Source organism: Sitophilus oryzae, unplaced genomic scaffold (genome assembly GCF_002938485.1).
Source record: "Sitophilus oryzae breed Bouriz unplaced genomic scaffold, Soryzae_2.0 scaffold_488_pilon_pilon, whole genome shotgun sequence".
Classification (NCBI taxonomy): Eukaryota; Metazoa; Arthropoda; class Insecta; order Coleoptera; family Curculionidae; genus Sitophilus; species Sitophilus oryzae.
In genome coordinates, this window is record NW_022147071.1 from 741,062 (window position 1) to 753,680 (window position 12,619).

The 12,619-nt window shown below is 32.2% G+C and overlaps 1 protein-coding gene across 3 annotated transcripts in view; it reads left to right on the forward strand.

Moving 5' to 3' along the window:
- The window catches only part of LOC115886382 (inactive dipeptidyl peptidase 10), a 99,117-nt gene that overhangs the window by 62,209 nt on the left and 24,289 nt on the right, over window positions 1-12,619 (forward strand). For all 3 annotated transcript variants that reach the window (XM_030905497.1, XM_030905498.1, XM_030905496.1), the window contains one exon: window positions 707-759. In XM_030905497.1, the coding sequence (XP_030761357.1) occupies window positions 707-759 (53 nt within the window). The remainder of the gene's footprint in view (window positions 1-706; window positions 760-12,619) is intronic.

Consider the following 12,619-nt stretch of genomic DNA (forward strand, 5'->3'; position numbering starts at 1 on the left):
TTCGCGAACAAGAGAAAAAAAGTCTGTCGTACATGCTTTTTTTAGAAAAATATTTTAGTGATAACCCAAATGCACATCCCTGGTGAAGATGTCGACACTTTATTAGCTTTAAAATATGTAGCATTTATAGTAACCTTTACCCTCAAAATTTCATTCGAAACGCTAAAAGTACTTAGAAGAAAATTATAATAAATCTAAATAGTATTAAGATTTTAACACCCTGTAGCTACGAAAATAAGCAGAATCGAATCTATGTTGATATGATAAATAAATCTTCACGAGAGATGGCACATGTTTTTTGGAACACCCTGTATAGTAGCTAGATATTCTGTGCTATCATGGCAATTAATCACCCGATATACAGGGTGGGCTTTAAATGAGTGCAAATATTTTTAGGGGTGGTATATTTTGACCCCAGAAACATGATAATAAGGTTTTTTTCGCGAAAAAAAAATCAATATTTAGAATTTTTTGAAAAAAATTTTGGAATTATTTTTAGTTTTTTTTGCAAATTTTCAAAGTAAAATAACTGCGTTATTTTGGACTTGTTTGAAAAACGGTAAAGAAAAAATATGTGTCTATTATCGATATTTCCCAGCCCTGAAAATATTATTTGTACTTATTCAAGACTCACCTTGTATTGCTTACAGAAATTATTGTCTATATTGAAATACTGAAACATAATTAAAAATATCTTCTTTTCCAGGTTTTTAGACAATCCTTCACTTCCCACTACACAATCTACGACGTCAATAAAGAGTGAGTACATTTATTTAATTCGCCCCTTTTTTCAATTTATGGCTCGCTACTTGCGCCGCCATTTTAAATAACGATAATAGCCGGATTAAACCGGTAAAACATGCGAGTTAGAACGGGCGCGAACAAATCCCGAATTTATGGCCTCGACATTCTCGGGAAAGGCCGCCGCCATTTTTCACTGGCAATTTCATATCCGGGAGGTATCCATAAATTCGGCAGATTAAAATTCTATATTTTTTCCTGGATTTATATTTTATAGTCGGATGTAAATACTGAACGATATCAATATTAACAAAACGAGTAATGGCACAAAACAACTGCTAAATTTTTATAGGCTCAACTTTCGTTTAGCTGAAATCTGTTATACAGGGTGTTTCAAAACAAATGCGAAAAACTTCAGGGGGTGATTCCTTGTTCAAAATAAAGGGTAGTTTGCTTCATAAACGTTGGGTCAAAAGTCAACCATTAGGGAGATATTGCAGTACAAAGATGGCGGAAAAATAATGTTCTTATTTTTTATCTTGAAAACGAAAAGAGATAGACAATGAAATTTTATGGAAGCATTACTGTTATGAAAACACACTTTCTGGTAATTTTTTCACTTTTTTAAAATGAGTGGAAGGGGTTGAAATAAACTACCCCTATCATTCTTGTTAACGAAATTTAAAGAAAAATCTTATCAAACACATGCAAAAAAATTAATTTCGATAGTTTAGTTTGTTTAGAAACTTTTTTATCTCTTGTGTTTTTTTTGCAAAAATTGGCAAATTCCCATGTAATTTAAATGGTAAACCGATCGTCTTTGGGGCAAGGTTTATTGTGAATATTAAGGGTTTACAATGGTCTGTTATTTTTTTTAGACAGTAAACTAAAAATTTAGAGGGCGTCGTGGGAGAAACGATCAACATAATAGACATTCTTTAGGAAAGGCTTATTGTTGGCAAAAATATATTTAACAATTACGATTGTAATAATTCCAACCCTGCATTTTCTGTGTAACTTTTCGTTTTCCGAAAGTCCCGTTATCTGAATTCGGACCGCCACAGTATCCACAGATAAAATATGGCTTTAATATTATACTCACACATACACACGAGCGGGGCGTTTGAAAGTCCAGACATAGGTAGTTACACAAAGGGTGGTTTTCGGGGTGTTCTGTACTTGTTCGCAGGATACGAATGTGGCAAAAGTTTTATCTTTTAGATAGCGGCCAACGGAAACGGACTTTTGTATGAGTTTTAGAGGCTATTTCAATGGGTAACAAAATGACCTGGTTGTATTGTAGAGAATTTTTGATTAATAAAGTTTAAACGTTTAAAAAAAACGGAATAATCTAAAAGTCGTCTAATCTAAAAGTACCCTGTATATTGTCAATTAAATACAAAAAATATTTTGTTTATATTTTTTTTATTATACAGGGTTGTTCACCACATACGACACGGAGTATTGTAGCTAAACGATTAGATTTTTACAAATTGTAAGTTTTGGGTTCGTTGAAGGACTATTAGAGCTACAATTTAAAAAATATTTTTGTTAAAGATACAGAGTGTTCCAAATAAATAAAAATATCAAAGTTGTATTTTTTAATGGAACACCCTGTAGTATTATTGCATTTTTAGTTTCTACGATTAAAATAAAGGTAATTTGATTAAGGTTTATTACACTTAAACCTTACCGTTTCTGAAATATTTTCAATTTTACGAAATTGCAGTATAAATTTTAAGGCTTCATTTCTCCGAGGATATCAAAGTTTTTAATACTAAATATTTACTGAAGTTTATTTATTGATCAGTTATTGTGTTGCAATAATAAAAATTATACTACCTTATAGAGAGTGTCTAAAAATTTATTTTAAATAATTACTAGCTTTAAACGACAATAACTTATTTACTTTAAATAGAACACCCTGTATATTTTATGAGAATCAAATGCACAATTTAATTGTCTATCAAATTCTATTACACCATTTCTTACCTATACCTTCAAGTTTTCGTAGAAAATGCATTTTCTTATAATTTAGACCTCATTTATCAATATACCCATGGAATATTGATGGCGCAGATTGTTCAATGTCTCACAATAAGATGCTGCCTTGACTGTCTCATTACGAGGCAGAAACTCCACTAGCAATACTCCTTTTCTGTCCCAAAAAACTGCACATGATTCTCCGGGCAGAAATTGTTTGCTTAAACTTCACTGTTTTGGGTGATGATGAATGTCGCCATTCCATGGACTGTTGTTTCGATTCTGGTGTTTCGTAGGCCACCCATGTTTCGTCACCAGTAACAATTTTGTCTAAAAAATCTTCACCTTCATTGTGGTACTGCTCAAGGAAAGTCAATGCACTGCCTAAACGTTGGGTTTTGTGCAAATCCATCAACATTTTCGGAACCCAACGTGAACACAATTTCCGGTAATTCAAGTTCTCGGTCACAATGCGATACAAAACACTACGAGAACATTGAGGAAAGTAGTCGCACAATGATGAAATTGTAAAGCGTCTGTTTTCTTTCACCTCTTTGTCCACTTTCTGCACCGAATCTTCATTAACGACCGAAGGACGCCCACTCCGTTCTTCATCATGCACATTTGTGCGGCCATCTTTAAATGCTCTCACCCTTTTCCTTACCATTCCATCACTCATAATGGTTTGTCCGTAAACTTCACAGATCTCACGATGAATATCGATCGGTTTTACGCCTTTAGCACTAAGAAATCGTATGACAGCCCGTACTTCACAATCGGCGGGGCTCACGATTGTCGGAGGCATCTTAAATACTCAATAAACAACGTATACAATGAAGAATCAGACTGTACTGGCGTCTGTGCATAGACAAGAGATGTAGGTAACCAGCGCGCATGCGCGGAACGCCGACCGTAGCGCTGCGGCGGCGGAATCGCAAAACGGTACTTACTTAAAAAACATGCCTCGTATTTAGTAGCTGCTCTTAAAATATTTCTTTACACCGACGCAAACCTCGGTAATCCATAATTTAAAAAGAAACGGGATTAGTAACCCTATAAGGGTTTAAAAATAACCTTGCTATACTGCCCCCGGATGAGTATCCTCTTTCAATATTCGATTCAACTACTTCCAGCGGAATAGGGCAGATTATTTCGAGTTTACGAGGGTGTTATCTCTTGTAACAGTTACGGAAGTGTTTGGTTAAAAATTTAAGTTGATCTGTGAGTTCATGCCTTTTAGAAATCTATCAAATGTATCTGTATCTGTTACAGTAAAAGTTGGAAATCAGTGATTGTCAACAATTACTAGTAAAAGCTCACCATTCACTCATTTGCTAAGACTACGCCAGTAAAAGTTCAACAGCTATTTTTGAATCCAATTTTTACTATAGTCTGTCCAACGAGAAGATCCTTGACAGTGAGAGATGTGTCTGTCATTTTAATTTCAAAGTAGTTTATTTTATTTTACAAAGAAATAAGTTGGTACAACTGGAACGCATTGCAGGAAATATTTAAAATTTGATTGACAAGATGACAAGTGATTACTTCAAAATATTGTGAAAAAAACTGTATAAAATTGAAAAAATGTAATCGAGTTATTTTATTTAATAAAAACGGTATGTGTTAATACAAAACAAACAAGAACAAGACACTACATACCAAAAAATATAAAAAAGAACTATTATTTACTTTCAAGCTTTATGAAACTACCCGCATTTATGATTATATTTATCAATATAACTTATGTACAAATACAAATTTGTAATATTCCACAGGAATAAATAAAACAACATAGGTAAATAAAACAAACTATTTTATTAATAATAACACCTACCAAATTTTATACCTTAAAGGTTGATTAATTAACTTTAATCTTAATTTTTTTAAACCAGTACCTTTTGACATAATTTTTCTGCAGTACTAAAATCCATTATTTACCTATCGTGTGATGTCGATATTTTACAGCTACTCCAGTTTTTAGTATGTGTTTAGTTTGATCCTTCTACCATATACGAGATGCACTTATCTACGACGAAATGGTATACAAACTTTATCTTTTTTCTGCCTAGGCAGCGAGTATTAACCATAAACTGTGCTCTGGGTCTACAGTTAATTTTCACTCGATTTTTCCTCCACTTGACTTCAAAAGACACAAAACACACGTAATAATACGAATCAAAATGCATCATCTTCCAAAACGCAGGGTATTTAACAAAAGTTGACACAAAATTATAACCTATAATTTGGCAAGACTTTGACAAGCGTCAAAAATGACAAAAATCTAAAGGCGAGTTCATACGCATCGGCGTCCGTTTGTCGTTCATCGTTCCGTCAAACCAATAAAATTGAAATACGATCTGTCATTTTTAAATAAACCAATAAAACTGGTTAAAAACAACAAGACACGACGCATGACGGATTTATATTTAAACCCATCCATAGATAACTTAAAAATTATTAGAAACTTTTTTTAGTAAAATAAATAGATTGGTATGGGACGTCATCTGCTTTTCTTGTGTCATCGTCTGTCGAAATCTTACCTGAAAAAAAAAACAGAGTATAGTGAATGCCAGCATTCCCTGAACGATAGCAGTTTGAAAGATTCAGTTAGCGCGGTTGCCATGTGTTGTAAAATATAAGGTTAAATAATGAATAATAGGCAATATAAGGATAATATTAAATTGGACTAAACGTTGGCAACTTTGACAGTCATCTGGCGTAAATTCGCTTTGTATTTTTGGTTATGTATAGTTGTTTTGTTATCGTTGAAAAAACTGCTGTACGGTATTTTCTGTGAAATTTTTTGTGAAAAATTAAGGTAAACTAAGCACTCGCAAGAATGTAATAGTGCTTGTTTTTCATTTTTGCACTATAATGAAGTCATAGCAAAAGTTAAACGTGCAAGAGAAAAATATATTAAAGAAGCTTTGAATTGTGAAAGTGACTATGAATTTATTAAACGTTTTAATATGCTTGAAGTAGCGGGTTTGAGAAAACGAATAACTTTCATTGAAGAAAATTCGGACATACTTTATTTTGTCCACGATGAAGAACTTTATTAAAAAAAACTTGTACCAATAATTAATTTTATGTTTATGAATATTTTTTATTTAAAATGTTTACTATGTTTTTCCTTTTAATATTTAACACAGCTCGGGAACTCTATTACCAGAAATCAACAGAAGAATTAAGTGAGCATGGAGTAGTTATCGAAAAAACTATAACGAGGTAGAAAAAAATCTTGTACAAAAAAATGCATTAAATATAATAATAACTGGAAATATCTCAAGAGTATAGTTTTCTCGACAAACATAAACATCCAATAAAAATACCGAGAACGCCTTGGCGATGACAGCTGCATCGATATTGCTGTCCCTCTTCTTCCATTTCAAAAGACAAATATCCTGAAAATCGACCGGCCCTCTGACGAACGCAAACCGGAATTTATGTTTGAGACCGTCGTCTCGAGTGGCAAGAAATAAGAAAAATAAATGGGGTAAACAGAAATGAGGACTCGATATCAAGGAAACATCGACAAAATGAATAATAATTTGATGTAATCGAGAATATTGTTACGGATTACGGAAATAGATTGAAGTTTTGTGATTACAGTGATATACCGTATGATCGAGAAAAAACGGCGTCAAAGGCGGCTGGGGAATGACTATCGATGCTATTTTTGACGAGGTCGAACTCTGCTCAAAGTTAATTAACTTTATTTTGATTTTTTTAGTTAATTAAAATTCTTCTTCTTTTCACTTTAAAGATCTTCAAAAAAATTAAATTTTAATTAAAATTAATACTAAATGTAGAAAATCTAGAAGATAATAGTAAGTTTCCGGATACAGAAATCTATATCCAAAAAATATATTTTTCTAATAATTTGAACTATACCAGTTCTAATTAATAAAAAATCTATATTAGGTAAATCCAGTAACTCGTAATTAATACAGAATGCGTCTTTAAAAGTAAAGAAGAGAAAAATCAAAAAGGCTCTAACCTAACTATCGCCCGTCCCAGTCCCAGGCATTTCGATAACGTCTAGAATTAAAAAAATTGGATTATTCTACTATTAAAATGTATGGATTATCCTTTTTTAATGGTCTAATACAGACTAGACCCTTCAGATTTACTAATACTGTAGCTGTAAACCAATATGTGTGTTCAATTACTAGTAATAACTCGTTAGTTCATGGAAGAAGTATCGTGTTTATCAACAAAGTTAATTGTAGGCCTTTAAATTTTGCTTAATATGGTCATATTTTGTAATATTCAACTCATAATTGTTGATGCTTCTGGTGGATGATGTTCAATTTTATACATGTATAAATTATAAACACACTAAATTGAAGTACTAGAAACGGTAAGGTGAGATATTTTTAAGAATCTGTATTATTACTTATACAATATTTTTTTACTTATAGAATATCTACCCCTGTGTATAGCCTCTAAGAAACAAATTAAATGAACAAAACTATGTCAAAGAAATAGTCTATTGTATAGAGGATTTAAAGAAAACCAAATAGGGATGCTGTAATCAAAGCTTTGTCGATATTGACTTACCGAAATGTATAGGCATACGTTATGTTTGTACAATTTGTTTTTGAATTTCTTCTAGGTTTCTGCATCTTCACTCAGTGAAAGTAGAAATATCAACAGCAGTTTTTTCAGTCCATAAGATTCAACATTTAAAAATACAGGGATACTTAATCATTAATTAACTAATTAATTTTTTTGAGATATAGGCACTATAAGCAGCAAAATATTAGCCTTATAATCCCGGAAGATGTGGGCAATAAATTAAATGATAAAGAATTGTAAATTGTTTATACATATGTAAATCACTTGTTTTAAAATAAAAAAAATTGGCATTTTAAATTTTATATTGTATTTATTTATTAAATGATAAAATTAAAATACTTATATACTACATGATCTAACACTGTAAGTCTTAGTTTCTTTGGTTTGGTTTACTGTTTGCCGAGTACTATGGGTATAGTTCATTAAATTAATAGATTCTATTCTTATGATTGACATATGCATATTAATTGTTTTCTTAAGTTATGTTACAATGAAACTCACTTTATAAACAGTATAATATAATTCTGTATTTTCTTTCGAATGGTATTACAACATATTTTTTACTGTGGACCCTACTAATCAATATACCGTATGATCGAGAAAAAACGGCGTCAACGATGGCTATGAAATGAATCGCTGTCATTTTATATGTAAATTTATATGGGAAAATGTCATCGATCGTCATTTCCCAGCCAACTGGACGCCGTTTTTTTTCGATCATACAATTACTAAATCCCGCTTAAGATGGGCTGGCCACGTATACAGGATGCAAGAAATCCGCAAGTATCGATACTATGGAAAATGGTTTCGTATGGTACATCCTTAGTTTAAAGTAACAGAAAACGAAGAGAAAATAAAAGATAAAGAAAGTCTCACTCTAAGGAGAATAAATTAAAAGCTTTGTAGGGAAGATAGATAAGGGTCGTTATTTTATTCAATTCGAGAACTCTTGTTTGTGTAAGTTAATACTGCTAGTATTTTTTTTCAGTCCTTAGTAATTTGTTTGCTGGGAATGCAAATTTAAAGGAAAGTCATTAATAAGGAAGAGTTAAAGAAAACACAAAAGGATTTTTACAATTTAGGATTTTAAAATATCAATTGTTGTATAAGGCCTGCTTATCTTAACAATATTTTGGAAGGCAAATTTCGAAACATTTTATTGTGTAAATTGTAGATTAAATTATAAATTGTAGATTGTATGGGATGGGGAAAGTTAATCAACGCGACTATACAGATCTATTGTGTCCCCCTTTCTTGAGTTATCATACAATCAGTTCTTTAGTTATCATACAACTCATCATACAGTCTCAGGGGTTTCAAAGAAGCCAGTACCTGAGACAGTTTTACAGAAGTTAGTTCTCCATCTCCGATATCAGTCGTACCAAAGTTCATGACATGAACAGTTATCGTCTCGGCGCAATCAATGATGAGGTCTTCTGATGTTTCCCCATTTTCCTCACAGAATATGCATTAGTCATATTGTTTCTTAGCTTTAATCAACTGAGGTTCATTGAGGAGACAGTTTCCAGTTAAAAATACCATGACAATCCAAAGATTGTTCTTACTTATGTACATCAAATTCCTTCGACCGTTGGAGGATTCCCACTCAAGGTTATTCACCACTGTATTATCTCTGTACTATAATAATAATGTAATTTAGCAAACGATTTCCTAAATCTCTCAATTAACAAGACTCGCGTACGTGAAACAATGCACGCCGAATGATATATAGAGCCAAATCCAAGACGTGGAGGCATAGAGAAGGGTAAATATGACGCTTATTAATTCCATAACCGCTTGAAAGTTTCCCTCTGTGTGTCCTATCACGCGACGATGTTATCGCTGTTGTAGTATTTCACCGCTCGAAACCGTTTAAACAAATCTGACAACCGGGCAAATACGGAACGGAATAATTTAGGGCCTTTCAGGGCAACTTGTTGTCGATTTCGGCTTTTGTTTATGATCGGTCACGAATCATTTTCGCGATTAGATTTAAAGTTGTTCCTGCTTTTTTTCAAATAATCTCTGCGTAAAGGTATAAATCATAATATTTGTGTTATTTTTTATGTAAACACTACTGGCGTTGTAGATTGTATGGGAGAAAGTTAATCAACGCGACCTTATAGATCGATTGTGTCCCCCTTTCTTGAGTTATAACTTCTTATACAGTCTCAGGACTTTGACAAAAGCCAGTCGGTTTTTCAGAAGTTAGTCCTAGAGGTGGGAAATCTAGTTCCTTCGGAGGAACTAGTACTTTAGTTCTAGTTCCGATGAATCCGAATCCATCGTCGTCGTCTTGTATTATATCTGGGATCTGCCGACTGAATAGTTTCCCCTGAACTAGTCTTTTATTTAGTTCCTCTAGTTCTTCTAGGTCCGGATCCGATAACATACGGCTGGCACTCCCCACTCCTGCCTAGGATCGGGCTACGATCGCGCTGACCGATCCCTACGTAAACTAGTCTTTTATTTAGTTCCTCTAGTTCTTCTAGTTCCGGATCCGAAAACATACGGCTGGCACTCCTTTATTATAGAAATAAAGATGTCCATTATTATTATTTTACTTTGAAAATACTAGCACAGAATGTTATAGACAGCATAAAATACAAATTCTAAAGATATATTTTTATCATAGGCAAATTTGACAAAAAAATTAAACATATAATAAACGTGTATCATGGACAAACAGATTATGTAAGTGGTATTGTTCCTTTCATTTAGTTGTTTCAGAAAGTTCAGCAAGTTTTCTATTGTAAGGTGCTGAATTTCACTAGGTAATATCTCGTTTTGACTTACAAAGTTTATGTAAACAACTTTGTGTAAATTGATAAGCTTTAGTTCCTCAAACTTTGACCAGTCATACTCAACTCACTAAAGTAAGGAAGATACAAAAAAAAACTTAGATAGAACAAGATGTACTGCTTCTTTAACAGAACTTATAACTAATAATATTTATAATATTTTCTCTATTTTTTCTCTTCTTCTAGAAAATCTCTCTTTTTATTTCGAAAAGATAGTTTGTCTTTCACTATAGTTTGTCTTTCACTTCTAGCCATCGATTCAGTCGGTGAAAGATGTATCAATTAAGAAAATTAATTCCCTGCCTGGTGAGATTTAATGCAGGGCAACATACATTCTCTGCGACTTGGCTTGCACGCGACATAACTGAACATAATTTACAGTACACCCAAGGTCAAACAATCAGTGACTGCTCGAAGATTAACGATATTAAATAGAAATTAGGTAACAAAACGTTTTTTATATAAGCGATACCAATTGAACTTTTAGTTACGTAATCGAGGTCGCGTTTTTTTTTGTAGTTCTTTGCTCGTAGAGGCTCGTAAAAAAACAATATAAGTTCATTTTTCATGTAACTGATTTCGGCTATTCTAAAGTCAAAGCATTTTTTTTGTCAAATAAAAATAAAAAATTTCCGCAGACACTTTTTTGTGTTTTTATGTTTAGAAAAATGTCTAAGACACACCCCGAAGACTAGTTTTGATGTAACAGATTTCGGCTATACTGAAGTCCGAAAAATGAAAATGACGCATTTCCACAGGAAAAATTTTGTATATTTGTACTCCTAACTCCTTCTAGACCGCATATATGAAGTCATTCTTTATATAACAGATTTCAGCTAAACGAAAGTTGAGCAGAAATCTTAATAGTCGTTGCAAATAAACTCTTCGCAACCTTATTAGAATATTTTGAACTGGAAAGCGGTAGTAATGGCTCTTTAAGTCCGTTAAGTGCTGTTAAGGAGGTGAGTTTTGTTGAAGTAAATATTAACTGATTATATATTTATAATTAATTTATTTTTGTTTTCTTTTTTATCAATTTTGATTATAAGAAAATATGTATAAGTGTGTAACGCTGTGTCGAAAAGTTTATTTGGTAGATTGTACATACGATTCTATTTTAAACTTGTTGTTGCCTTATTTGCATAACAGATTAATTCTAAAAGACCGTTATCTATATTCCTTAGAGAAATAACGAATGCTTGTTCTACCAAAACCATTATGCAAAATCCTAAAACTATTCCCGAGTCGTTCTAAAATTAATCGTTGGCGATTAGAATCTTGCATTTAAAACGAAAAAATAATTGTAGACCGTAATTTCCTGTGTGAACCTTATTTATAACGGCAAAGGATTAGGGCTCGGGGCTCTTTCTTTCGAATAACAATCACTTATCTGGAAAATTAATGACAAAGGATAATGTAAAGTCGCGTGCATCAGTTTATGAATAAACAGAGAATTAATATTTTCACTTATAATATCACAAGAGCTTAAATTATTTTCGGAAATTTTTTTGAGGGCACGAATATTTTGAAAATTATCGAGTCGAAGACGAGGGATAATTTTCCTAAAATATTCGTGCCCGAAAGAAAATTTCCAGGAATAATTTAAGCTTGCGTGGTATTCGGTAAGAAAATTTCACACCTAAATTTGAAAAAAAAAATATTGATCCAACATGACATTTTAAAATAATTTCAATTTGTTAAGTTGGCCAAGGTATTGATGTTTTTGACATATTATGTGTTTTGTCATTTTTGTTTGCGATTCTGTCATTAAGCTATTACTAGTTTTAAAACGTCTGTACGTAGAGTAAGAAGTGTATAGCGAAATGTCGCGATTTGGAAAAGTAAACCAACAAGTCATTAAAGAAGAAATTGAAAATATAAAACCAGATAACACCCGAAAATCAAAATCAAGTGTATATCCATCATATTTCGTTAAATAGAAAAATACCGCTTTAGTTAAATAAAGGCGGCAGAACTATATTTTTTAGAACATGGCAATTTCGAAGAAATTCATATGTAGGTATATCTAACATATTTCCTTAAATAAAAGATATTACCAACCTTAGTTACATCAAATGCTAAAACTCAAATGGGTAATATTTCAATATATAGACATTGTAGTTCATTCACATTATGATTGTAGATCTTATGTTTACCTTTTCAACTGTCAAAAAATTTCCACTAAAGTTTCGTGGCGCCTCGAAAAAATTTCCGGAAATTTTTTCACTTGCCATGGTAACTAGTCAACATTAAAGCATGTTATTGGTTGAAAAGTAGAGGTGTGAAATTTTCAAAAAAAAACAAGAAAAACGAGTAAAAATGTAACTTTTAAATTGTGTTTGTCCAATTGATTAATTTTTTTAAACTAATATACAGGGTCTTTTCTAAAATATGTATATTTTAGTCGTATTCCTGCATCATTGGTTGTAAAAAATAAGGATGTATTCCGTTGCTTACCTTGGTTATGGTTTTAGGTTCCGTTTCTGTCGGTTTCCTGAAAGTTTTCTTATTAC